The sequence below is a fragment of the Poromitra crassiceps genome (assembly GCF_964638095.1).
Source record: "Poromitra crassiceps genome assembly, chromosome: 25".
NCBI lineage: Eukaryota > Metazoa > Chordata > Actinopteri > Beryciformes > Melamphaidae > Poromitra > Poromitra crassiceps.
The window spans coordinates 283,362-310,681 of record NC_139649.1 but is presented as its reverse complement, the minus strand read 5'-3'; the positions used below and the strand labels follow the sequence as shown (position 1 = coordinate 310,681).

Below are 27,320 nucleotides of genomic sequence, written 5' to 3'. Positions count from 1 at the left end.
GCAAAAATAAAAAAAATAGCGTGATCCTCCCCCGGCTACATCCTGCAGGTGAAACACCTCGTTGTGACATCGGTGACATCGGTCATGTGTCAGGCGGGATTGGTCAAGTACAATTGTGAAGAAAACACACACACACATAGGGGTGCTCCAAAAAATCAATTCTGAAAGGATCGCGATTCTTAATGCCACAATTCCTGGATCGATTCCAAACTCCCAAGAATCGATTCTTATTTGTATTGTAAAAAAAAAAAAAAAAAAAAAATTTTTTTTTTTTACAGTGCATCTGAAGGCAACATGCAAGATACCGGCTGAATAAGTGTCCAAATGTTCATGTCATTTGTGTACTGTACTGCCACGGTGCCACCACCTCTTGCACTTAAGAACTCTGGTTAATGTATTCCCCCCAAAATCTACAAATCCTTCTCAAAGTCTACAGATCCCCCCCAGCCTATAAATCCATCTTATCTGAAGAACATAAGGGGGGAATTCCCCCCTAGTTTGCAAAATGAATTTAGGCCCTGACTATAATACTTCAGAAGTTGAATTTGAAGTTCAGCATTAATACATTTGTCATTTTTTGTCTTACATTTACCTTTGTGTGTTATTGCAATATAAAACTACATAATTGAGAATCGATTCTAGATTCTGGAGTCGAGAATCGTTGGAATCGAGAATCGATTCTGGAATCGGATCGTGACCCCAGGAATCGGAATCGGATCGGATCGTGGCTTAGCCGGATCGGAGCACCCCTACACACACACACACACACACACACACACACACACACACACACACCTGTAGATCAGCACTATGATGAGAACGATGAGAGCCACGAAGGACGCCCCGACCCCAACTCCTATCTGGGCCTCCAGAGGGAAGGTGGACAGGCTCAGGCTGTCGTACTGAACCTTGCCCAGGGAGAAGTTCAGGTTGCCCATCTGGACCTGAAACACACACACACACACACACACACACACACACACACACACACACACACACACGTAAGGTGAGACACGGCAGGTAGAAACATTGTTTTTTCATGCACTGGTCAATTTTGGTCACTTCCAGGCCATCTCCCTCCAGCTGTTCTTCTCCTGCAGAGCCTGGTACAAACCGACAGCAGCATGGCCCACCTGTGCCAGTACAGGGCTTCTAACAGCAGTGTGTGTCCCTGTCACATGGCATTCCAGTTGCTTTGTTTGGAAATGATGTGACTACAACCTAAAAATGTCATTCAGCGTAAGTGAGCTAAATGAGACTTTTGGGAGCCGTGTGTTCAAGTCCGGGTGAACAGCGGTGGACTCACGGTGAACTCGGGCAGATTGTCCGAGCCCTCGCGTCTCTTGCCGTTGGGCCCCGGGGCCGGCTGCTGGGGCGGTGGCTCGCAGTACAGGTGGTTCCTGGTCAGAGTCTTCACAGCACACACCCCCTCCCCCACCAACACCACCACCTCCTCCTTACTGATGGCCAGGTCCAAGTTCTCCCCCTGCAAACACATGGGTGGGGGTGAAGATGTTGAGAAGGGAGATGATCGGTATACATACATACACATGACGATCAGTATACATACATACACACACATCACATTTTCAAAATAACACTATTATTTTAAAAAAAACATGACACCACAAATTAAAAAATCCCAGAGGATAGCACTTAAAGCATTAATTAAAACACTTATTTCCAAAGTGGTCCTTGATGGTACCTATACAAAGACACAACATACAGAAAACAAAAATACATAGGCCTACACTATATATATATATATATATATATATATATATATATATATATATATATATATATATATATATATATATAGTATATATATATATATATATATATATATATATATATATATATATATATCATACACACACACATCAACCATGTTTATTTTATTTTAGTTATTTTTACAAGTTGTCAAACATTTACTTTTAGTTTTAGTAGAAAATCTAGTTTTCATTTAAAGTCTAGTTTGCATTTTGATTTCAGTTTCAGTTATGTTTTTAGCGCCTGGTTTTCACCTTAGTTTTATTTCACTGTAGTGACCTTGCAGAGAACATAATTCATGCTACTGTTGCTCAGACTTCCACCACTAAGACAGACACCACAGTGCCAACAACCATCTCCACTAAGACAGACACCACAGTGCCAACAACCATCTCCACTAAGACAAACACCACAGTGCCAACAACCATCTCCACTAAGACAGACACCACAGTGCCAACAACCATCTCCACTAAGACAAACACCACAGTGCCAACAACCATCTCCACTAAGACAGACACCACAGTGCCAACAACCATCTCCACTAAGACAGACACCACAGTGCCAACAACCATCTCCACTAAGACAAACACCACAGTGCCAACAACCATCTCCACTAAGACAGACACCACAGTGCCAACAACCATCTCCACTAAGACAGACACCACAGTGCCAACAACCATCTCCACTAAGACAGACACCACAGTGCCAACAACCATCTCCACTAAGACAGACACCACAGTGCCAACAACCATCTCCACTAAGACAGACACCACAGTGCCAACAACCATCTCCACTAAGACAGACACCACAGTGCCAACAACCATCTCCACTAAGACAAACACCACAGTGCCAACAACCATCTCCACTAAGACAGACACCACAGTGCCAACAACCATCTCCACTAAGACAAACACCACAGTGCCAACAACCATCTCCACTAAGACAGACACCACAGTGCCAACAACCATCTCCACTAAGACAGACACCACAGTGCCAACAACCATCTCCACTAAGACAAACACCACAGTGCCAACAACCATCTCCACTAAGACAGACACCACAGTGCCAACAACCATCTCCACTAAGACAGACACCACAGTGCCAACAACCATCTCCACTAAGACAAACACCACAGTGCCAACAACCATCTCCACTAAGACAGACACCACAGTGCCAACAACCATCTCCACTTACTTGGAGCTACAGAAGCACGGCTGTGGCAGCAGGCCTTCATCAGCCAGTCTTGGATTCAACTGCTCGTCTTTTCACACATTATGCTTTTTTCAACCTACCACTGCCTTTTTGATGAAACCAACGGGTAGCGTGTGCTTAGCGTGTTTTTAGCGTGTGCTTAGCATGTGCATGTGAATGGAAAGCAGCTATGGAAATAGATACTCTGCGTGGCTTCTTCTGAAGTGGTGTGGAGCGTTTTCTAAAGCTTTTTAGGGGAGACATAGGCTTTGTTCACACTTGAAACTAGACGTAGTGACCCAGGTAGTGGCAGTGAACATAAACTAGATGTAGTGACCCAGGTAGTGGCAGTGAACATAAACTAGATGTAGTGACCCAGGTAGTGGCAGTGAACATAAACTAGATGTAGTGACCCAGGTAGTGGCAGTGAACATAAACTAGATGTAGTGACCCAGGTAGTGGCAGTGAACATAAACTAGATGTAGTGACCCAGGTAGTGGCAGTGAACATAAACTAGATGTAGTGACCCAGGTAGTGGCAGTGAACTTGAAACTAGATGTAGTGACCCAGGTAGTGGCAGTGAACATAAACTAGATGTAGTGACCCAGGTAGTGGCAGTGAACATAAACTAGATGTAGTGACCCAGGTAGTGGCAGTGAACTTGAAACTAGATGTAGTGACCCAGGTAGTGGCAGTGAACTTGAAACTAGATGTAGTGACCCAGGTAGTGGCAGTGAACATAAACTAGACGTAGTGACCCAGGTAGTGGCAGTGAACTTGAAACTAGATGTAGTGACCCAGGTAGTGGCAGTGAACATAAACTAGACGTAGTGACCCAGGTAGTGGCAGTGAACTTGAAACTAGATGTAGTGACCCAGGTAGTGGCAGTGAACATAAACTAGATGTAGTGACCCAGGTAGTGGCAGTGAACATAAACTAGATGTAGTGACCCAGGTAGTGGCAGTGAACATAAACTAGATGTAGTGACCCAGGTAGTGGCAGTGAACATAAACTAGATGTAGTGACCCAGGTAGTGGCAGTGAACATAAACTAGACGTAGTGACCCAGGTAGTGGCAGTGAACTTGAAACTAGATGTAGTGACCCAGGTAGTGGCAGTGAACTTGAAACTAGATGTAGTGACCCAGGTAGTGGCAGTGAACTTGAAACTAGATGTAGTGACCCAGGTAGTGGCAGTGAACTTGAAACTAGATATAGTGACCCAGGTAGTGGCAGTGAACTTGAAACTAGATGTAGTGACCCAGGTAGTGGCAGTGAACTTGAAACTAGATGTAGTGACCCAGGTAGTGGCAGTGAACTTGAAACTAGATATAGTGACCCAGGTAGTGGCAGTGAACATAAACTAGATGTAGTGACCCAGGTAGTGGCAGTGAACATAAACTAGATGTAGTGACCCAGGTAGTGGCAGTGAACTTGAAACTAGATGTAGTGACCCAGGTAGTGGCAGTGAACATAAACTAGATGTAGTGACCCAGGTAGTGGCAGTGAACATAAACTAGATGTAGTGACCCAGGTAGTGGCAGTGAACATAAACTAGATGTAGTGACCCAGGTAGTGGCAGTGAACATAAACTAGATGTAGTGACCCAGGTAGTGGCAGTGAACATAAACTAGACGTAGTGACCCAGGTAGTGGCAGTGAACTTGAAACTAGATGTAGTGACCCAGGTAGTGGCAGTGAACTTGAAACTAGATGTAGTGACCCAGGTAGTGGCAGTGAACTTGAAACTAGATGTAGTGACCCAGGTAGTGGCAGTGAACTTGAAACTAGATATAGTGACCCAGGTAGTGGCAGTGAACTTGAAACTAGATGTAGTGACCCAGGTAGTGGCAGTGAACTTGAAACTAGATGTAGTGACCCAGGTAGTGGCAGTGAACTTGAAACTAGATATAGTGACCCAGGTAGTGGCAGTGAACATAAACTAGATGTAGTGACCCAGGTAGTGGCAGTGAACATAAACTAGATGTAGTGACCCAGGTAGTGGCAGTGAACTTGAAACTAGATGTAGTGACCCAGGTAGTGGCAGTGAACATAAACTAGATGTAGTGACCCAGGTAGTGGCAGTGAACATAAACTAGATGTAGTGACCCAGGTAGTGGCAGTGAACTTGAAACTAGATGTAGTGACCCAGGTAGTGGCAGTGAACTTGAAACTAGATATAGTGACCCAGGTAGTGGCAGTGAACATAAACTAGATGTAGTGACCCAGGTAGTGGCAGTGAACATAAACTAGATGTAGTGACCCAGGTAGTGGCAGTGAACTTGAAACTAGATATAGTGACCCAGGTAGTGGCAGTGAACACACTAACAGCACTATCGCTGCTTCATGAAATAACGCCAACACTTCTCCCGCTGGGTGTGACATGACCTGACCTCCAGCTGGATGAAGCTGCCCGGGTTGTAGCGGTAGGCCTTGAGCGGCTCCTGCTGGTTGAGGGGTTTTAGGACGGGGTTGGGCTCGTAGCTGAAGGCCTGTGGGTTCAGGCCGCTGAAGTCGAAGCGCAGGTTCTCCAGCAGGAACTCCACGGTGACCTTTGACCCCCAGACAGAGGAGTCCACCGTGGGAGAGCGACACAGGATCAGGGAGGAGGAGTTGACCTCGCAGCTCTGCTTGAACTGAGTGAGAACACAGCAGGTTGATCAAGGAGCAGCAAGTAGCTGTCAGTTTGGTTTTCACTTGACAGACGAGGCTCAGGTTTGGAAGGGAAATATGTTAGACTAGAGCAATACTACTATGAGAAATGTGTTCATTTCCCTGATGTGTGACATATCATGTGACATATCATGTGACATAACACACCTGCTCAAGTGAATAAGGCCGTTTTTGAAGGCTTTAACTTTTGATATGTTGAACAAGCTGAACAGATTGCTTGTAAGTAGGGCTGGGCGATAATTCAATATTATTGTTTATCGTCTTTCAGTGGACTCACATCATGATCATATTGGCAAATTGAAGTAACAAACATTTAAGGAATAGTATTTGATTTTGAATATTACATCACACCTAACATAACCCTTCAGTTCAACTGGATTTAACAAGATTGTGTATACGTGAGCCGTGGTATATATCGACACAGGGGGGAAAATCGTTGTGATGATCGTGATATTGATTTGAACCGTATCGCTCAGTCGTACTTTAGTTACACCCAAACACACACACACACACACACACACACACACACACACACACACACACACACCTGCTTGTTGGGGCAGAGCGGGTCTCCAGGACAGCTAGGAGGCCTGCCAGCCTCCCGTTCTCCACTCCTCTTCCTCCTCCTCCTCCTCCTCCTCCTCCTGGCCTGGCTGATGGACTCAAAGGGAGAGAGGGACACCACCATCCTGGGCTCCTGCACCACGTCCAGGTTGTGGCCCGAGACGTAGATCAGGCGCCCGCCGCTGCACACAGAGAGAAGAGCCTTCAGACTTGCACTATTTCCCTTTATGTCCATCTATCTTTTCATTGGAATATTTCCATGTCAATAGAATAAAAAAATAGGACTTTGTGATTCCCCATGAATTCCCTGTGTATATCCCTCATTTGTGTGTGTATACCTTTAAGAAAGCAAACCGCGTCACACGGTTCGCGGTCTTAAAGGGATACACACAAATGCTGCATCAGGTATCAATGGGTTAAACTGCATTGGACAGTAAAAACTCTTATTAATGACATTATTTTAATTGGGTTAGCTGCCCAAAAACATTTACAGTATTCTCTGTGAGCAAATGTTTAATTAGACTGATTAAAACCATCCTAATCACATGACCTCACATCCTGTTTGGCTCTACGTATCAGTCTGGACCATGGACTGGTCTGGACTTCCAGCCGTTCAGTGATTTCAGTGGGCGGGACTACTTGCCTTGACAAACAACTCCTTCAGTCAATCAGCATCGCCAAATCAAATTCAAATCCACTCGAGAGAACGGTGAAAACGTTTCTTTTCTAGAAACTCAGCAGGTGCATCCTCTTATTCTTGTTTAGTTGTTGAGTCTATTTCTGTAATAACTGCACTTACGGCTGTTTACTCTACTAACGTTAACGTTGCCGCTCGTTGCTTCGGGAGACACCAGCGTGGGCCTGATTGGCCGGGTACGTTGTCAACTACGACGCAGGTCCCTGATTGGCCAGGTTACATTGTAATTTCTGGAAATCGCTGGGGGGCGGGTGGAAATCCAGACTGATCCATGGAGCGAAACAGAATGTGAGGTCACGTGATCAGCATGGCTTTACCAGGCTATCAACCAATGAGGAGAAGCACAGACACAGACACAGACACAGACACACACACACACACACACACACACACACACACACACACACACACACACTTACTCCAGGAAGCTCTTGGCGGGCGTGGCATGGGTGATGTTGGGGTTGTGTGTGTAGTGGTAGGTGGCAGTGTGGAGGTGGCGCTGGCTGGTGATGCCATAGTGCAGCGTGACCCGGTGATCTCCTGTCTTATCACTGCTGCCTGTCACACACAGCACACTGGACTCCTGCACCTTCGGCTCTCTGGAGGAGGACGAGGAGGAGGAAATCAAAGAGGGAGAGGTGAGGAGAAAAACAATATAGAATACCATACATCAATAAATACAAGATTTTATTCATCACTGAAGGGAAATTGTCTTTTCTCTGAAGTGAAGCATGGAGGTGTGTGTGTGTGTGTGTGTGTGTGTGTGTGTGTGTGGATGTGCGCGTGCGTGCATGCTTGTGTATGCGTGTGTGTCTCACATTTTGCAGGGTACCCCTCCTATGGTGACGGCGAGGTTGGTGGGACGGCCAGTCAGCAGGTTGCGGCCAGTTATGGTCAGAGACGTTCCTCCAGCCTTGGGCCCCCTCTCCGGGGACACCCCCATCACAAACGGGTCCTGAGGGGGAAGTGTTGTAAATTCAGTTTTTCTTTTTCATATCCTCATTTGCTACATCTTGATTTTTTGCATCTTTACTGTATTTTCATACTGAATACATTTTCTATATATTATCACAATGTACATATTTCCCCCGTTCACGTTTTGCCTCAGTATGTTCTACTAGTTATTTCGCACATCCTGCATACATATGTTTTAACGCTTATATTTCTACTTAAAGGACGGCTTTACCGATGATCAGCCCACGTTGTATCATTATAATGTGGTTAATATAAGCACATGGGCAGTGTTTACCTTCACTATATGTTTTCCACACAGAGAGCTCCCATTTCCTCCTCTGGCAAAACGCTCCGTTGTGACGTGTTGTGTCACAATGCATCACAACAGAACTGCAGAAGCTGCTCGAGACGCAGAATCTGCTCTGAGGACTCTGTCGATTCAGCTTCCATGGCAGCTGTTATTGTTTCTTTATGTTTTAAGTATGCGCACAACCACCAAGAATCACATCGAGAGCCTTAACCTGCCTTAATGACTTGCAGCAGGCGGGGGGCGGAGTTTCTGCAAGCCGGACAAATGGAGTTGGACTTCTCAGTGGAAAACATATAGCGAAGGTAAACACTGCCCATCTGCTTATATTAACGACATTATAATGATACAAAGTGGGTTGATAATCGGTAAAGCCATCCTTTAATATGTTCTAGTCATGTTATTGTTGGTTGCATTATGTTTAATAACCTCCATTTGCTCTATTCTTATTAATATCCTATATTCATCTTTGCTGCTGCAGCCGCCCACTTTCCCCAGGGTCTAATTAAAGATTCATCTAATCTAATTGAATCTGATTATATCTAATTGAATCTAATCTGTTACCTGGTAGCTGAACCTCTGGCTGGACAGGCCAAACTCTCCTCCGCTCACTTCAACAGAAACCTCGCCCACCTTCTCTCCTCCACTAGCCTTGGTCCTGCACACGATCCTGGAGGTCAGAAATCACAGTTTGTCAATATCCATGAACCAGGCTGCTGACAGGTGGATCACATCTCCAACATCTGCACGTTTCAGGCATTTAGACAAATATCCTTATGCTCAGACTGATGGCCATAAAGTTTTAGAATTAACACAATGAATCATTTATAGTATGTTTTCTGTCGTTTTTATATTTTTGAGTGTACCTCACTATCTATATTTCTTTTTGAGTGTGTTCTATTAATTATGTATGTAGCTCTTACTGTTTTATATTCCTCTGTTTTTATGTTTAGGGACTGCGGATGGAATCTAGCCTTGTGCTAAATCCACCATTCTTTACACTTTTACCATGTTTCAGGTGACTGTATCCATTTCATGTTTTATGTGTTCATTAATTGTGCATTGTCCCGTCCAAATAAACAAATAAAGTAAAGTAAAGTAATACTGTGATGATACAATGCATTTTCAATGGGTTTTATAGTCCCCAATATCAAGAAACTGGCTCAACGCATGAGGGAATCCTTCAGACACAGAAAACGCAGGTCGTCACCGGGGCAGCAGGGGGGGGGAATTGGCCAAGTACAATTGGGGAGAAAATGGGGGGAAATCAGAAAGAAAAATAATAATAATAATAATAATAATAATAAAAGAAAAAGCAGCTTGTCTGTACCTGGAGGAGACCTCGTAGAAGCGTGGGATGACGGTGCAGGGGACCCCGGCTACGGTCACCGAGTAGAGGATGTCTTCAGCCTTCTGGCCCAGGTTGGAGCCTGAGATGGTGAGCAGCGTCCCTCCTTCCAACAGCCCAGACAGTGGCTCGATCTGAGGGGAGACAGGAAGGCTTGACTTGTTTTGGATGAGAGGATTGTTTTGGGCCATTTGTCGATTCTTGGCTAATGAGCAAAATGACAGATCTATTGTGTGGACAACTTGAGTTATCAGGTGGAAAATACACCTTTTTGAAAATGACCGTTTCCAGTAACTTTGGATTATTATTTCATGGCGTGGTGAGTACACGAGTCACAACATGTACATGTGAGTGTTTCTGGCTCTGTTGCAATGTGTATTTTGAGCGACTGAACAGGAGTAGGCAGCTGTACCCTTCACTACCATTGTAGCGCTAAGCTAAGTAGCAGTGAGGGATGTACCGCTCTTTGCACAGTGATGATAAAGGCATCCACATTCTCTATTTACTGTTGGAAATATAGAAAATAAATAGGTGAATCTCCCAAAATGTTGGCGTATCCCTTTAACAACATAGTAAGTGATTCCTCACAGCGCTACGTAAACGTGTCCTACTCAGGAGCCACAATGACACACAAAATCTGTGCAAGAGCCACAATCCAAAACAAAGGCCCTTTCCTCCTTTTACTTGTTTAGATTTTAATTGCAAAGTGTACTCCACCTTGATGCCTTAGTGACTCTTGGGGAGTTCAAAATGCTTGCACAAAATTTTGTAAAGGAAGGATGCAACTGTTTTTCATAAGGTGCTGTTTTATTGTTTTATTGAACAGATCTGTGTATATCCCTTGTTTTTAGTATTCTTGCAATTGTACTGTTCTTAATTGTATGATTCTATGTTGCTGCCCTCTTGGCCAGGTCACCCTTGCAAAAGAGACTACATGTCTCAATGGGTTTTTTTCTCCTGGTTAAATAAAGGATAAATAAAAAATTATAATAATAATTGATTTGTTTATTTTAACTCATTGAATGCCATGGACGTCCTTCGACGTCCAATTAAATAGTGACGTAGAGTGCCACGGACGTCCTTCGACGTCCAATGCGTTTTTTGACGGTGGGACGTCGATCAAAGCCTTCCGCAGCTCCTGTACAACTATAGTAGCTATTGGAGGTCTATAACCTATTTTACAGAACCCTTAGGTGGCGACAGTGCTCTCCAGATTACAGAAATGTCAGGAATACACAGCCTGAATTAGCCTTGATGAAAGAGAACCCGCTCATGCTGCAATCCAGAGCCATGTAGATTGTTCTGGCTGCAACTGACGGTGCGTGCGAACACAGTCAATCCGCGCACACAACTGAGTCCTTCTGCCTCTGTCTGTCTGTCAGCATAGTTTCTCCACATGATTAGCCGCTAGAAAAGCAGCAGCGCGACACTGAAAAGCCAAACCTTTCACTGCAGTCCGCGTGTGGCTTCTCCATGTTGCGCTGCCTGGGAGGCGGCGCTTCCCAGGCTTCCTAGAGACGCTTGGTGCGAGGCTGTGTGTTACTAGTGTGGGGAGGAGTTTTCAGCTGAGGGGGGGGGGGAGGGGGGGTGGGGCACGCAGGGCAGGACCATGGGCAGGACACAACTACACCACATCACTACATCAGAAAATATTACCGTATCTAGAGTCAGTGAATGTGCTTGAAATGCTGCATTTCACAAAAGGCTGAATATCTCAGCTTTTAATTTGAAATGCCTGAAAACGCTGAAAACAACCTATCTTCTCCGGCTCATAACTAAAGAACGGAAAATGGTATCAATAAACTTTTTTTTGCTGATGATACAATAGAGTCTCCTTGTTCTTTTTGCGTGTTCGGTGTTTACATAGTAATATCACACAATATTCTGTGGGCCTCGAGAAATCACTGAAAACGCTCTGAAAACTCTGGCACTGGGAGCGTCCGTTCTCCAAAAGTGGCTGGCACTCAATGAGTTAAGTAGGACTTAAAAGAGCCACAACTCAAAGAAGAGAAGAGTGAAACAGAGCAAAGCTGTGTGTGTGTGTGTGTGTGTGTGTGTGTGTGTGTGTGTGTGTGTGTGTGTGTGTGTGTGTGACCCTGTGTTCGTGATGTAGGACAACATCCCCCAAAAGTTGGATCGCCCTGAGCTCTCTCGCCATGCGACCTCTGTATATTTTTCACATAAACCCCTGCATCGCCCGCTGCCGGAGCCTGACGGACTACGTCCCCCATTGACTATGAATGGAGCGCGGGGAGGGGGGGGGGGGGGCATTGCGAGCGACGGATCGTATCTGAATGCGCCCTAAGTCCCGTACTAACATTACAAGATCGTCTGTATGAAACACAAACCAGCAGCACCTCTGGAAAATGATGCCAAGTTGTGTCTCTAACCAGCCTAAAACTCAAGTTGCATGTCCCCAAAAGTGAGTGAAGAGGTAGCAGGTTGTACTCACGCTGTGGATGACCGGGGCTGGGCAGGTCTGCTCTACGGGTTCACCACATGAGTCTGAATACAGGCAGCTGGTCTGAGCACCTCCGCACCACACACACCCGTACCTCTGGTCAGCCGTGTGACAACGACTGCAGTCTGACCGGCCCACCGAACAGTTGTACAGAGTCACTGTTAGAACAGACAGAGAAGAGGACAGTTGTACAGAGTCACTGTTAGAACAGACAGAGAACAGTTGTACAGAGTCACTGTTAGAACAGACAGAGAAGAGAACAGTTGTACAGAGTCACTGTTAGAACAGACAGATAAGAGAACAGTTCTACAGAGTCACTGTTAGAACAGACAGAGAACAGTTGTACAGAGTCACTGTTAGAACAGACAAAGAAGAGAACAGTTGTACAGAGTCACTGTTAGAACAGACAGAGAACAGTTGTACAGAGTCACTGTTAGAACAGACAGAGAACAGTTGTACAGAGTCACTGTTAGAACAGACAGAGAACAGTTGTACAGAGTCACTGTTAGAACAGACAGAGAACAGTTTTACAGAGTCACTGTTAGAACAGACAGAGAACAGTTGTACAGAGTCACTGTTAGAACAGACAGAGAAGAGAACAGTTGTACAGAGTCACTGTTAGAACAGACAGAGAACAGTTGTACAGAGTCACTGTTAGAACAGACAGAGAAGAGAACAGTTGTACAGAATCACTGTTAGAACAGACAGAGAAGAGAACAGTTGTACAGAGTCACTGTTAGAACAGACAGAAGAGAACAGTTGTACAGAGTCACTGTTAGAACAGACAGAGAACAGTTGTACAGAGTCACTGTTAGAACAGACAGAGAACAGTTGTACAGAGTCACTGTTAGAACAGACAGAGAAGAGAACAGTTGTACAGAGTCACTGTTAGAACAGACAGAGAAGAGAACAGTTGTACAGAGTCACTGTTAGAACAGACAGAGAAGAGAACAGTTGTACAGAGTCACTGTTAGAACAGACAGAGAAGAGAACAGTTGTACAGAGTCACTGTTAGAACAGACAGAGAAGAGAACAGTTGTACAGAGTCACTGTTAGAACAGACAGAGAAGAGAACAGTTGTACAGAGTCACTGTTAGAACAGACAGAGAAGAGAACAGTTTTACAGAGTCACTGTTAGAACAGACAGAACAGTTGTACAGAGTCACTGTTAGAACAGACAGAGAAGAGAACAGTTGTACAGAGTCACTGTTAGAACAGACAGAACAGTTGTACAGAGTCACTGTTAGAACAGACAGAGAACAGTTGTACAGAGTCACTGTTAGAACAGACAGAGAAGAGAACAGTTGTACAGAGTCACTGTTAGAACAGACAGAGAACAGTTGTACAGAGTCACTGTTAGAACAGACAGAACAGTTGTACAGAGTCACTGTTAGAACAGACAGAGAAGAGAACAGTTGTACAGAGTCACTGTTAGAACAGACAGAGAACAGTTGTACAGAGTCACTGTTAGAACAGACAGAGAAGAGAACAGTTGTACAGAGTCACTGTTAGAACAGACAGAGAACAGTTGTACAGAGTCACTGTTAGAACAGACAGAGAAGAGAACAGTTGTACAGAGTCACTGTTAGAACAGACAGAGAACAGTTGTACAGAGTCACTGTTAGAACAGACAGAACAGTTGTACAGAGTCACTGTTAGAACAGACAGAGAAGAGAACAGTTGTACAGAGTCACTGTTAGAACAGACAGAGAAGAGAACAGTTGTACAGAGTCACTGTTAGAACAGACAGAGAAGAGAACAGTTGTACAGAGTCACTGTTAGAACAGACAGAGAAGAGAACAGTTGTACAGAGTCACTGTTAGAACAGACAGAGAAGAGAACAGTTGTACAGAGTCACTGTTAGAACAGACAGAGAAGAGAACAGTTGTACAGAGTCACTGTTAGAACAGACAGAGAAGAGAACAGTTGTACAGAGTCACTGTTAGAACAGACAGAGAACAGTTGTACAGAGTCACTGTTAGAACAGACAGAGAAGAGAACAGTTTTACAGAGTCACTGTTAGAACAGACAGAACAGTTGTACAGAGTCACTGTTAGAACAGACAGAGAAGAGAACAGTTGTACAGAGTCACTGTTAGAACAGACAGAACAGTTGTACAGAGTCACTGTTAGAACAGACAGAGAACAGTTGTACAGAGTCACTGTTAGAACAGACAGAGAAGAGAACAGTTGTACAGAGTCACTGTTAGAACAGACAGAGAACAGTTGTACAGAGTCACTGTTAGAACAGACAGAACAGTTGTACAGAGTCACTGTTAGAACAGACAGAGAAGAGAACAGTTGTACAGAGTCACTGTTAGAACAGACAGAGAACAGTTGTACAGAGTCACTGTTAGAACAGACAGAGAAGAGAACAGTTGTACAGAGTCACTGTTAGAACAGACAGAGAACAGTTGTACAGAGTCACTGTTAGAACAGACAGAGAAGAGAACAGTTGTACAGAGTCACTGTTAGAACAGACAGAGAACAGTTGTACAGAGTCACTGTTAGAACAGACAGAACAGTTGTACAGAGTCACTGTTTGAACAGACAGAGAAGAGAACAGACAGAGAAGAGGGAGATCAGTGGAAACAGCAGCATAATATAGCATTGAAGTATTTGGGCAACCTGAAGCATATGTCAGTGTATGCAAAACAACTCCCATACACACACACACACACACACACACACACACACACACACACACACACAACAATAATAATCATAACTAACTACATTGTATTCTCAGAGGATACATAGTGCACTGCCCCATTCACAAACGTGACAACATCATTCTGAAGAGCATTGCAGAGAGTGAGAGTGAGAGAAAGAAAGAAAGAAAATAAAGAGAGAGAGAGTCCATAGGGAGGAGTGAAAGAGTGAAAGAAAGAAAGAGAGAGAGAGAGAGTCCATAGGGAGGAGTGAAAGAGTGTTAATGTGTTGATCACTGTTGTGTCCTTGGGGGGAGAAAGAAAAGCTGTGAAAGCTCTCAGAGGACTTCAGCCATATGTTGAGTGGAGAAAAACAAGAAGCACTAAAGTGATGTGTGTCTCTGAGCAATAACACAGCTGGTCCAGTCTGAAGCTTCACAGCTGGTCCAGTCTGAAGCTTCACAGCTGGTCCAGTCTGAAGCTTCACAGCTGGTCCAGTCTGAAGCTTCACAGCTGGTCCAGTCTGAAGCTTCACAGCTGGTCCAGTCTGAAGCTTCACAGCTGGTCCAGTCTGAAGCTTCACAGCTGGTCCAGTCTGAAGCTTCACAGCTGGTCCAGTCTGAAGTTTCACAGCTGGTCCAGTCTGAAGCTTCACAGCTGGTCCAGTCTGAAGCTTCACAGCTGGTCCAGTCTGAAGCTTCACAGCTGGTCCAGTCTGAAGCTTCACAGCTGGTCCAGTCTGAAGCTTCACAGCTGGTCCAGTCTGAAGCTTCACAGCTGGTCCAGTCTGAAGCTTCACAGCTGGTCCAGTCTGAAGCTTCACAGCTGGTCCAGTCTGAAGCTTCACAGCTGGAGTGAGACACACCGGCCTGCAGACCAGACCAGACTACAGCAGTTCCCTCCATGCAGTGTGACACAGTATGGTGTAATTTCCTCTGCGATGCGACGAGAAGAGAAAACTCACCGTACAGATCGTGAGCGCTGTCCACATGGAAGGTGTCTCTCCTCTTCACATACACCATCGCATTATATTCCTTTGCTGGAGCAGAGTATGAATACTGGAACAAACAACAGGATGGCTTCATGTTCAACACACTAAAGTCCAGCATGTGGAAAAGATCATGCTAACACATGAGCTGCCTAATGTCTTGCTGTAATCACCATGATACTAAACATAGCCCATCATGCTAATGAGAGCATTCATTAAGCTAATTAATGCATTCAATTAATGCATTAATTATATTGAACTTTATTGAAGGAAAACCCCTTGAGATGAATCATCTCGTTTTAGAGGGGGACCTACATAAGAACAGAAAGCATCAACAATACAACAAAAGAGAGTTGCAGGTTTACATGAACATGTAGAGGTACAAACCTCGCACAATCATAACACACACAGACACGCATACACACCCACACACACACACGTACACACACACACATGCCCACACCCAAGGGCAAATTACAGTAGTTAAAGTAGTTAGAAACAAGAACAGGTTGTTTTTAGATGAGTAAGTAATGCATTTTTAAACATGAATAGTGAGGTAGTAGAGCGCAGGGAATTTGGTAGGTTGTTCCAATCGGATGGTGCTTTGAAATGAAATGCCCTACGCCCGGATTGAGTGAGAGTATTGGGGACAACAAATGAAGGATATTGGGAGTGTCTAAGCGGATATAAAGAAATATGGGGGACTAAGTACTGTTTAACTCATTGAGTGCCATGGACGTCTTTCGACGTCCAATTAAATAGTGACGTAGAGTGCCACGGACGTCTTTCGACGTCCAATGCGTTTTTTGACGGTGGGACGTCGATCAAAGCCTTCCGCATCTCCTGTACAACTATTATAGCTATTGGAGGTCTATAACCTATTTTACAGAACCCTTAGGTGGCAACAGTGCTCTCCAGGTTAACAGAAAGGCAGAGAAAAACAGAGAATAAGTCTTTGGGGAAACGGAAATCGCATCGCATCCGTATGCATCGATATGCATGAAGCGTTTTAACGTTAGATGTGCCTACAGCAGCAGCAGCCAATCTGCTCCCACAATTGAGCTCCTCCATGTCCGCTGCAACAGCCAATTCGCATGATCAGTCGTGGATTTGTTATTATTATCAACTGGAAGCATAGGAGCCGGTGACAAACACACGCGGAAGCTGTAAAAAAGCTGGATGTCGCGCACATAGACGGTCGCGCACCCTTCACAGTGCAGAGCAAACTCAGCAGAGAGCCACCTCCCATAAGGAGGAGTGTGCAGTTGAGGAGTGGGAGAGGGGGGGGGGGGGGGGCACGCAGAGCAGCACACAACACACAACACCCAGACAGACCCAGGCAGCAGGACATTAGCTTCAGAGTCAGTGATGTGTTTGAAATGTTTAATTTCACAAAAGGGCCAATATCTCAGCTTCTAGAAAAAAAAGGCTCTTTTTTGTTAAATCAAGCTATCTTCTCCGGCTGATAACTAAAGAACGGAAAATGATATCAATAAACCTGTTGTTGCTGATGATAGAAAAGAGTCTCATCGTTCTTTTTGCGTGTTCATTGTTTACATAGTAATATCACACAATATTCTGTGGGCCTCGAGAAATCACTGAAAAAAGCTCTGAAACTCTGGCACAGGGAGCGTCCGTTCTCCAAAAGTGGCTGGCACTCAATGAGTTAAGGTAAGATGGGTAGTTGAAGTTGATACATTTGAAAATGAATTGCAGCCAGTGAAAATGTCTTCTAGAGTTAGGAGATAGCCAGTTAAGTGAATGATACATGTTACAATGGTGGGTGAGATATGGACATCTTAAAATGAATCTACACAGACTATTGAACACAACATTCAGAGGACGCAGGTGAGAAGCTATGGTGTTTTGGTAAACAATATCAGCATAATCAATTATAGGAAGTACTAATTGGGAAATAATATGTTTTCTTACATGGAAAGTGAAACAGTTAATTGAACGGTATAATATTCTCAAGCTGCAATTTACTTTTTTAATCACAGAGTCAATGTGCGGTCTAAAGGCGAGTTCTGGGTCAAGCCAAACGCCCAGATATTTAAAGACATCAACTTTCTCTAATTGGCAAATATATTGAGGTAAAACATACTTATCCTTGCACAACACTACTACTATGCCCTGGGTGGCATGAATGCCAACTCTATGTTAAAGTATTAAGGGTTTATACTGAGTTTTTCCTCATTAATATGCAAATTTACTCAGATGATGATGTCAGATGATGTCCTTCATGTAATGTTATTGGTCTGGAGTTATTGTCTTCACAAGAATGTGTCGAGTTGAGTTAAAATAGAATTAATAATAATAATAAATAATATAATTCTGCATCAATTACAGCCAGAGAATGAATTGAGTAAAACACTGAGTGCCAGACCTGGTGTAGTTGACAGGTGATGTCGAAGACGGAGGGGTTCATCTCATCCATCTCCACGTAGGCGTCCACCACCACCGTCCGCCCCTCGATCACCAGCACACACTCATAGTCCAAGTCGTTGTCCTGCACACCACAAACCCACAGTGTTCGTAATCTCCAGCTGTGTGTGTGTGTGTGTGTGTGTGTGTGTGTGTGTGTGTGTGTGTGTGTGTGTGTGTGTGCGTGCGTGTGCGTGGATTATGGTGGTTTGTGTGTGGTATTCTGTGGCTGTGTTGTACCTCGTAGAGGTGCAGGTTGCGGGCTAGCAAGGTTATCTTCCGCTCCACTCTGACGGGCAGCAGCGGGGAACCCTGGACCTTCTCCACACAGGGACAAGCTGAGGAACCCCAGCTCACATAGGAGCCCTCGTCCCCCTGTGTCCCCCGCACACATACACAGAAACACACACAGTCTTAGGAGGTTAAAGACACACACACACAATTCCTCGCTTTCTCACTCTGAGTTTACACCATCACCAAGATTCCCTTATAATGCAGGATACTAAAGTATTCATGTTTATGATGAGTTGGCAGATATCAACCCCACATCCTGTTTACAATAACCCAAATGAGCTGCATAAGGTAGCTGGGATATTCCTGTATTATCTATGATAAGGAAGGAAGCATGTAAGCATGGTGTCCTGTTAGCTGTTGTTTTTCAGACCAGGATTCTAGACCAGGATTTGAGCCAGTATCAGAAATACTGTGCACATGTAAACGTAGCCATTGTCTCAAACACACACAGGGTGCTTTCAAAAAAAAAAAAGAGCTTTAAACTCTAAAATGTTACCATGGATAAAAAAAAAAGCTTTAAAATCTAAGCTGTTACCATGGATAATCAAATGCTGAAATATGAAAATATTCACACCAAAAAAAAAACTGCTGCTGTAGCTGGTACTGAAGCAGCAATTTTTTTTCCAAATCAGAAGCAAAACCAGGAGAACATCACGAGTGAAAGACAGTGAAGGAGCAGCAGGGAAACAGGTCAGACTGTGGATAGAGCAGTCAGGAGCTGGGAGCAGTGGCAGGCCGCTGAAACTTCCAGGAGGAGGAGGAGGAGGAGGAGGGTGGAACTCACCGGGAGGAAGGCGTCTGCGCTGTCATACTGGTAGTCCAGCTCGGAGTCTGCGTCCAGGAGGCGGGGGTAGGCTGCGGGGCCGTGGTCCGCCTCCCCGTCTCCCGATAGCACCGTGGCGGCCGAAAAGGTTGCCGTGTCGTTTTCTGCGACGGCGACCTTTACGCGATCGTCCTCCTCCTTCGGCCAGAGGGGCACCTCCGGGTCACCACCCGCCTCGGTGATGGGCTCGGGGTCTTGAGGGGGCAGCAGGGTGGGGGTCTCGGTCAGGTCCAGGTAGAAGGAGGGCTCAGAGTCGGCCGGCTCGCCCAAGGGGAAGGGCGTGGGCAGGGGGAAGCCGGAGGAGGCCTGTGTGGGAGGCTCTGCCAGGCTCGGCGCTTCCTCGGCTTCCTGGGCACCGGTGGGGGGCGACTCCGTCTCCACCTCCAGGGGGAAGGCCTCGGAACCCGGGATCATCAGGGGCATCAGGGGGTCCAGGTCGTCAATCTGACCGTCGTCCGTGGCGGTGACGGGTGCCAACTCGGTGTCCGCGGCGACCTCGACGTCACCGGGTGTAACGGCAACGGCATCTTCTGTGTCACTTTCGGACACGACCACGAGTTCTCCCGCTTTAGTCTGCTGCTCTTCCTCCCCTGTGGTGACCTCCAGGGGTGGAGAGGAGGCAGGTGCTGCTGTGGTGGGTGGCAGGCTGCTGGGAGGCAGAGGGGGCAGGGTGGTGCTGGGATAGGTTGTGGGCTCTGGGCTGGTGGTCGTAGGCAGAGTGGTGGGTGTCGGAGGCGTCGTTGGTGCCTGAGTGGTCGCTACAGTTGTCGTAGCAATAGTCGTAGTTGTGGTGGGCATCGTGGTGGTGGTGGTAGTCGGGGCAACCGTTGTGGTAGTGGGTGTCGTGGTGACTTTAAGAGTTTTGATTGTGGGAGGAGCTGAGGTGGGGAGTTTAAACTGGGGGAGGGAGGAGGAGGGGAAGACATGGGGAGAGGGTGAGATAAAAACAAAAAACAAAAAGAAAATGGCAAAAGAAACATGGAAATAACGAGATTCTCAGACTGAGATGTGATGTGTGAAACACATAACCAGGTTGTTATGGTGTTACTGCTGCTTATGACTCATGCACTTGGCCACACAGGCTACATGGAATGATTACTGATTAAAAAATGATGTATGTATGATGTATTGGTATATGAGGCTCAGTGAAAACATTCATGTACAATTTAAACGTCCCTTTGTATAACAAACATTTGACCGTTTATATACTTACCAGGTCCTACTTTCGAGTTCAGAAGTCATAAATACAACTTTACGCACACTCAAGTACTTTTACTCAGAAATAATAATTAACGTTTCAAAAACTGACATTTGGGGATGTCCGGTAACTACCGCCAATACCTTGGTCACTGTCGTCTCATTGGAGCCTTTTGTATAGAATAAGATGAACTGTGTGCGTTCATTATGACAGCGTCACTTACATGCTGGTTGTAGATGATCACTCCTTCCTCACAGGTGGGCTTGTGGGTGCACGAGTGCTGGTGAACGCACCAGTTACAGCCCCATCGGCTCAATACACAACCACGACACCTGGAGAGAGACGAGAGTACGTTATGATTCAAACATGATTTCATCGCTCCTGGAAGGTTCAGCTAAAAAGGACGAGTCAAGGTCAGGAGCTACGGGAAGAGGAGGGGAGACAAAGAGAATAAGTAACGCTGGCTGTTTATCTGTCAGAGGGAGATGAGAGATGGGAAAGGAGAAAAGGACACTACACAGAAAGAGAGAGAGACAGAGAGACCCAGCCACTTTATACCACACAGGGTAATCCAATTGCTGCCCATCTGCCCCCAGTGGTAAGAAAGGTCAGTGCTCTAATTGAATTGAGCCTCAGTTCCTTATCAGAGTGCTGGGAGACATGCATGGCCTGCATGGCAACACAACACGAGATCAGAGAAGAGACGCTACACAGGAAAGATCAGAGAAGATACACTACACAGGAACGTCAGAGGAGCACAAAAGTGTCATACTATGATATTATGGCATCAGTGGCTGTGAGATTTGAGATTTGAGGATGTTTTGATTTGATTTGGATATTTCAGAACATATCAGATAATCATCTAGCACCTGGTATGATGGAGCTTCCTTCCTGACCAGAGCTAGTCAACATGTTTTTAACATTATTGTACCAGATGTCTGTCTCCAGAGAAATCATTCCACTGTGGGGTGGGAGGACAGTTTCAATTCAAGCCAGGCGAGAGGAGCAGGATGGAGACACGTGATGGAGACAGGGTTTTTGCTGGGTCAGAATGGGCCTTTAGGGGGCGATGAACACATGTGGAAAGAGATGTGTGGCTGAAGGACAGTATTTGGGGTGTGATGAACACAGGTGGAGAGAGATGGAATAAAGACAGAAAGGGAAACAAGAGAGGCGAGCAGAGCTGCAGAAGACAGTAAGTAAATCAGACACTAGACAGTACATCAGACACTAGACAGTACATCAGACACTAGACAGTACATCAGACACTAGACAGTACATCAGACACTAGACAGTACATCAGACACTAGACAGTAAATCAGACACTAGACAGTAGATCAGACACTAGACAGTAGATCAGACACTAGACAGTAGATCAGACACTAGACAGTAGATCAGACACTAAACAGTACATCAGACACTAGACAGTACATCAGACACTAGGGGTGTGCTGATTAATCGTTTTTTAGATGCATCGCAATGAGTCACGTGACGATTAAAAATCGATTCACAATGTTTGATTATCGATTTGCAAAAAATTGCAAAAAAAAATTTGGGGGCTTTTTTTTTTGGGCTTTATTTGCAAAAAATACGGTATTTCGCCCAGAAAGCAGTTCCTTAACTGTAAAACGAGACCAAAACCGAAGTACTGGAAACTGGAATCACTGAAGAAAGCATGCAGGGTGGCTGTAACATGTGATGCGTGGACAGTCGCAACTGAAGATAATGGAGGTACATTTGTTTGTTTACTTTAATTAATGGATACTGACAAATATACCTTGCTTAAAAAAAATCCTGTTTGGTGAAAAAGATGCATCGAAAATCGTGATTAATCGTAATAATCGTAATAATCGTTTAATAATCGAATCGTAGCACCCTTAATCGTAATCGAATCGAATCGTGAGGTGCCTAAGGTGGCACACCCCTATCAGACACTAGACAGTACATCAGACACTAGACAGTACATCAGACACTAGACAATACATCAGACACTAGACAGTAGATCAGACACTAGACAGTAGATCAGGGGCAGTAGGTAAATCAGGAGGTAACTCACGGCATGCTGCCAGACAGCTGCTTTACAGCCGTGCAGTCGTAGAAGGTGAAGTCTCGCTCTGTGACGGTGACGTTGGCGAAACGAAGAGACAAGGTGACCGTGAGGAACTCTGAGGAGGAGCAGAAGAAGAGCAGAGATGAAAACAACACACCACAAACATGGTTCACTCTGTGAAAATATTTGCCGAGGCTTATCGTCTTTCATTCAGAAACAAAGTGCGGCGTTCCTCAAAACACAGCGAGGAGGTCGGGGGGGGCGGTTGGTGCGTGGGAGAAGGTTTGGCCCGGGAACAGCCACAACACAGAGCGCTAATAAAGACCATGTGCTCCTCAGCTCCATGAGCCCAGACATCAACAGCAGGGTTCAAGGCTCAGAGGCCTACTGTGTGTACACACACATGGTGAACACGGCTACTGTGTACACACACACACACACACACACACACACACACACACACACACACACACACACACACACACACACACACACACACACACACACAGAGTACGAGTTCCGCTTCCGGCTAAAGGGTTATTTTGCAGGCCTTAAGAGTTAACTACTGTATTTCTACAACTGTATTCTATACAGTGTAACACCTCTGAGTTTAGCTCATTTAATTCAAGCCATTTTCAATTCCGTAAACGGTGAACGTTCAGGTGAAAACCTCATGTGCGACTTTGCAGCAGCAGTTCCACTTCACAGGCCTTCATCTCCTCCGTCTGCTGCACAACATCTAGTGAGCGCTGGTCCCAACGTGTAGATAAGCCACGGCCAGATCTCTCCATAAGCCTCTCACATCCAACAGGCTTCTTCCTTGTGTGTCTGGATCTGGACAAGACCCCCACACTGCCTCCCCCTGACTCTAGCACCCTGAGAACCACAACAAGAGCCCCACACTGCCTCCCCCTGACTCTAGCACCCTGAGAACCACAACAAGACCCCCACACTGCCTCCCCCTGACTCTAACACCCTGAGAACCACAACAAGACCCCACACTGCCTCCCCCTGACTCTAGCACCCTGAGAACCACAACAAGACCCCCACACTGCCTCCCCCTGACTCTAACACCCTGAGAACCACAACAAGACCCCCACGCTGCCTCCCCCTGACTCTAACACCCTGAGAACCACAACAAGACCCCCACGCTGCCTCCCCCTGACTCTAACACCCTGAGAACCACAACAAGACCCCCACACTGCCTCCCCCTGACTCTAACACCCTGAGAACCACAACAAGACCCCACACTGCCTCCCCCTGACTCTAGCACCCTGAGAACCACAACAAGACCCCCACACTGCCTCCCCCTGACTCTAACACCCTGAGAACCACAACAAGACCCCCACGCTGCCTCCCCCTGACTCTAACACCCTGAGAACCACAACAAGACCCCCACACTGCCTCCCCCTGACTCTAGCACCCTGAGAACCACAACAAGACCCCACACTGCCTCCCCCTGACTCTAGCACCCTGAGAACCACAACAAGACCCCCACACTGCCTCCCCCTGACTCTAGCACCCTGAGAACCACAACAAGACCCCCACGCTGCCTCCCCCTGACTCTAGCACCCTGAGAACCACAACAAGACCCCCACACTGCCTCCCCCTGACTCTAGCACCCTGAGAACCACAACAAGACCCCCACACTGCCTCCCCCTGACTCTAGCACCCTGAGAACCACAACAACACCCCACACTGCCTCCCCCTGACTCTAGCACCCTGAGAACCACAACAAGACCCCCACACTGCCTCCCCCTGACTCTAACACCCTGAGAACCACAACAAGACCCCCACACTGCCTCCCCCTGACTCTAGCACCCTGAGAACCACAACAAGACCCCCACACTGCCTCCCCCTGACTCTAGCACCCTGAGAACCACAACAAGACCCCCACACTGCCTCCCCCTGACTCTAGCACCCTGAGAACCACAACAAGACCCCCACACTGCCTCCCCCTGACTCTAGCACCCTGAGAACCACAACAAGACCCCCACGCTGCCTCCCCCTGACTCTAACACCCTGAGAACCACAACAAGATCCCCACGCTGCCTCCCCCTGACTCAAGCACCCAGAGAACCACAACAAGACCCCCACGCTGCCTCCCCCTGACTCTAACACCCTGAGAACCACAACAAGATCCCCACGCTGCCTCCCCCTGACTCTAACACCCTGAGAACCACAACAAGACCCCCACGCTGCCTCCCCCTGACTCTAACACCCTGAGAACCACAACAAGATCCCCACGCTGCCTCCCCCTGACTCTAACACCCTGAGAACCACAACAAGACCCCCACGCTGCCTCCCCCTGACTCTAACACCCTGAGAACCACAACAAGACCCCCACGCTGCCTCCCCCTGACTCTAACACCCAGAGAACCACAACAAGATCCCCATGCTGCCTCCCCCTGACTCAAGCACCCTGAGAACCACAACAAGACCCCCATGCTGCCTCCCCCTGACTCTAACACCCTGAGAACCACAACAAGATCCCCATGCTGCCTCCCCCTGACTCTAACACCCTGAGAACCACAACAAGACCCCCATGCTGCCTCCCCCTGACTCTAACACCCTGAGAACCACAACAAGATCCCCATGCTGCCTCCCCCTGACTCTAACACCCTGAGAACCACAACAAGACCCCCATGCTGCCTCCCCCTGACTCAAGCACCCTGAGAACCACAACAAGACCCCCATGCTGCCTCCCCCTGACTCAAGCACCCTGAGAACCACAACAAGATCCCCATGCTGCCTCCCCCTGACTCTAACACCCTGAGAACCACAACAAGACCCCCACACTGCCTCCCCCTGACTCTAGCACCCAGAGAACCACAACAAGACCCCCATGCTGCCTCCCCCTGACTCTAACACCCTGAGAACCACAACAACACCAACACTCCAGGAATGTAGGCATGGGAATCAGTGTGTATGTGTGTGTGTGAGAGAATTAAAGTGTCAGAGAGAGAGAGAGAGAGAGAGAGAGAGAGAGGGAGAGAGAGAGAGAGAGAGATAGCTTTTTACATCAAAATGACTGCTTACAGTATGCAGGGTTTTTAAATGCAGGTAAACACACGCGTTAAGTAACAATAGGCTCCTCGGAGTCGGAGCGGGCGTTTTGATGACTCACTGGCTCCAGAGACTGCAGGCGACATGAACACTTCAACAAGTAGACTGACCTGACATTGTCTCCATATTACATAACCTGTGGCAGCGCCAAGAATCCCCGATATGGTCAAGCTAATGATAACGCTACCTTTCTGAAACACACTGTTGGGTTTGTGTCAAGACGGCAAGAATTAGCCAGACTAGCAAAGGAAAGAAACACCGCGATTTACTTTACGAAATAAAGGCGTTGAAATTCTCACCTTTGGAGTTAAAAAGGTATATTAAAGAAAAGAACAGCAAACCTTGTATGAAAATACTCGTGATGTTAAGTTTACATACAGAGTGAAGCTGTGGCTGTAAAGCATTATTCAAAATGAATATTAAGGTTAATGTTACAATGAGGGCTAAAGCAGAAGACCTACTTTTACATTGTGGCTGACTTGACGCTGGTTGAGGAGAGGAGAAGAGAGGACTGCAGTAATACAAGTTTTCCCCCTCCTTTCTTTTCTATTGGCATATTCCATCAGTTAGGTTCCATTTAGTCTCGCTTCCCAGACTCTCTCCCTACAACGGGGAGAGTCTGCCCCTCTGGCTGGCACTCTGGTATAGCGGGGGGAAAGGCTCTGTTTACCTTTACAACCAAACACAGAAAGTACCAAGCACGCACATTCCAGATCCAATCATTTTCAGCGTGTAGCAATGAGCTAACATTGTTGATGATGTTGTTTCACAGCGGCGCAGGCATTTGAGATCGATGGATTTGTCACGGAGGGAGCGGAAAGTAAATCCATTTATGGTCACAGCCGGTCAGTCGGAGCGGGTCGGAGCCAATGGCAGAGCTTATACCAGCAGCCTGTTTGCATGCAGGTGAGACTAGGTTCCATTGGACACAGTGTAAAGACAATTTAAAGTAATTAACCGTTAAGAAAGTTGGATTTCAAGTTTCAACCTGTGTGAAGCACTGGCGTCAGTTCTCATGGGGTGAAAAATAACATGTTCACCGGGTGCTCCCATTCGAATGGATCCGATAAAAAGCTATGCATATTGCAGAGCCATTGAAATGGAATCACTAAACGGCTTGGTAACATTGGTGGTGCAGTGGTAGTGCTGTCGCCTCACAGCAAGAAGGTCCTGGGTTTGATTCCCACCTGGGACACTGTGGGCGCTGAGGGTGTGTCCCCATTCCCATGTACTCAGTGCCTACGGCCCAGGTGGGCCCGTCAAAAAGGGCCTTTCTGTGTGGAGTTTCCATGTTCTCCCCTGGGGTTTCCTCCAGATCCCCCCCCGCCCCCCAACTAAAAAAAACATGCAAAAAAGCAAAATCTAGTAGTTTGTGGGTATTAGTGGGTTTTTGGGCCAATCTAAAAGGGGCTAGAGATGAGGGGGGAGAGAGAGAGGGAGAGAGACCTAGAGATCAGGGGGGAGAGAGAGGGAGAAAGAGAGACCCAGCCAGTTTATATCCCACAGAATAATCCAATTGTGAGAAAATGTGTGAATGTTGGGAGTTCAAGACTAGATGCCAGCAAGGGCTTTCTGTTTCTGCGTGATTGTCTGGGGGAGTGTGACCGCTTTAGATTAGGGATGTCAATTTTCGGTTAATTTCACTTTCGATTAACCGACGCTAATAATCGATTAACCTATCGGTTAATTCATAATTTTTTAATATAAAAAAAAAAAAAAAAAAAAAATGTTTTTTTTTTTTTTTTTTTTGTGTGTGTCTATTTACTCAATGAACTCATGCCCAAACAAGGCGTGTCTATTTAGATGCTGAAATGTTAATGCTTTTTGTGTTAGAATTTCTAACACAAAAAGCATTAACAAGC

General features: G+C 46.3%; 1 protein-coding gene across 1 annotated transcript in view; it reads right to left on the bottom strand.

The window, feature by feature from the left end:
* plxnb1b (plexin b1b) overlaps nucleotides 1-27,320 on the bottom strand; it is a 63,367-nt gene that overhangs the window by 10,265 nt on the left and 25,782 nt on the right. Inside the window, exons 8-22 of the mRNA XM_083660670.1 lie at nucleotides 22,399-22,507; nucleotides 20,566-20,674; nucleotides 19,106-20,041; nucleotides 18,268-18,402; nucleotides 17,990-18,112; nucleotides 15,580-15,673; nucleotides 11,957-12,123; nucleotides 9,487-9,638; nucleotides 8,721-8,826; nucleotides 7,714-7,850; nucleotides 7,315-7,494; nucleotides 6,182-6,380; nucleotides 5,355-5,597; nucleotides 1,307-1,486; nucleotides 796-944 (exon numbers count right to left, since the gene is read on the bottom strand). Of these exons, the coding sequence (XP_083516796.1) occupies nucleotides 796-944; nucleotides 1,307-1,486; nucleotides 5,355-5,597; nucleotides 6,182-6,380; nucleotides 7,315-7,494; nucleotides 7,714-7,850; nucleotides 8,721-8,826; nucleotides 9,487-9,638; nucleotides 11,957-12,123; nucleotides 15,580-15,673; nucleotides 17,990-18,112; nucleotides 18,268-18,402; nucleotides 19,106-20,041; nucleotides 20,566-20,674; nucleotides 22,399-22,507 (3,019 nt within the window). The remainder of the gene's footprint in view (nucleotides 1-795; nucleotides 945-1,306; nucleotides 1,487-5,354; nucleotides 5,598-6,181; nucleotides 6,381-7,314; nucleotides 7,495-7,713; nucleotides 7,851-8,720; nucleotides 8,827-9,486; nucleotides 9,639-11,956; nucleotides 12,124-15,579; nucleotides 15,674-17,989; nucleotides 18,113-18,267; nucleotides 18,403-19,105; nucleotides 20,042-20,565; nucleotides 20,675-22,398; nucleotides 22,508-27,320) is intronic.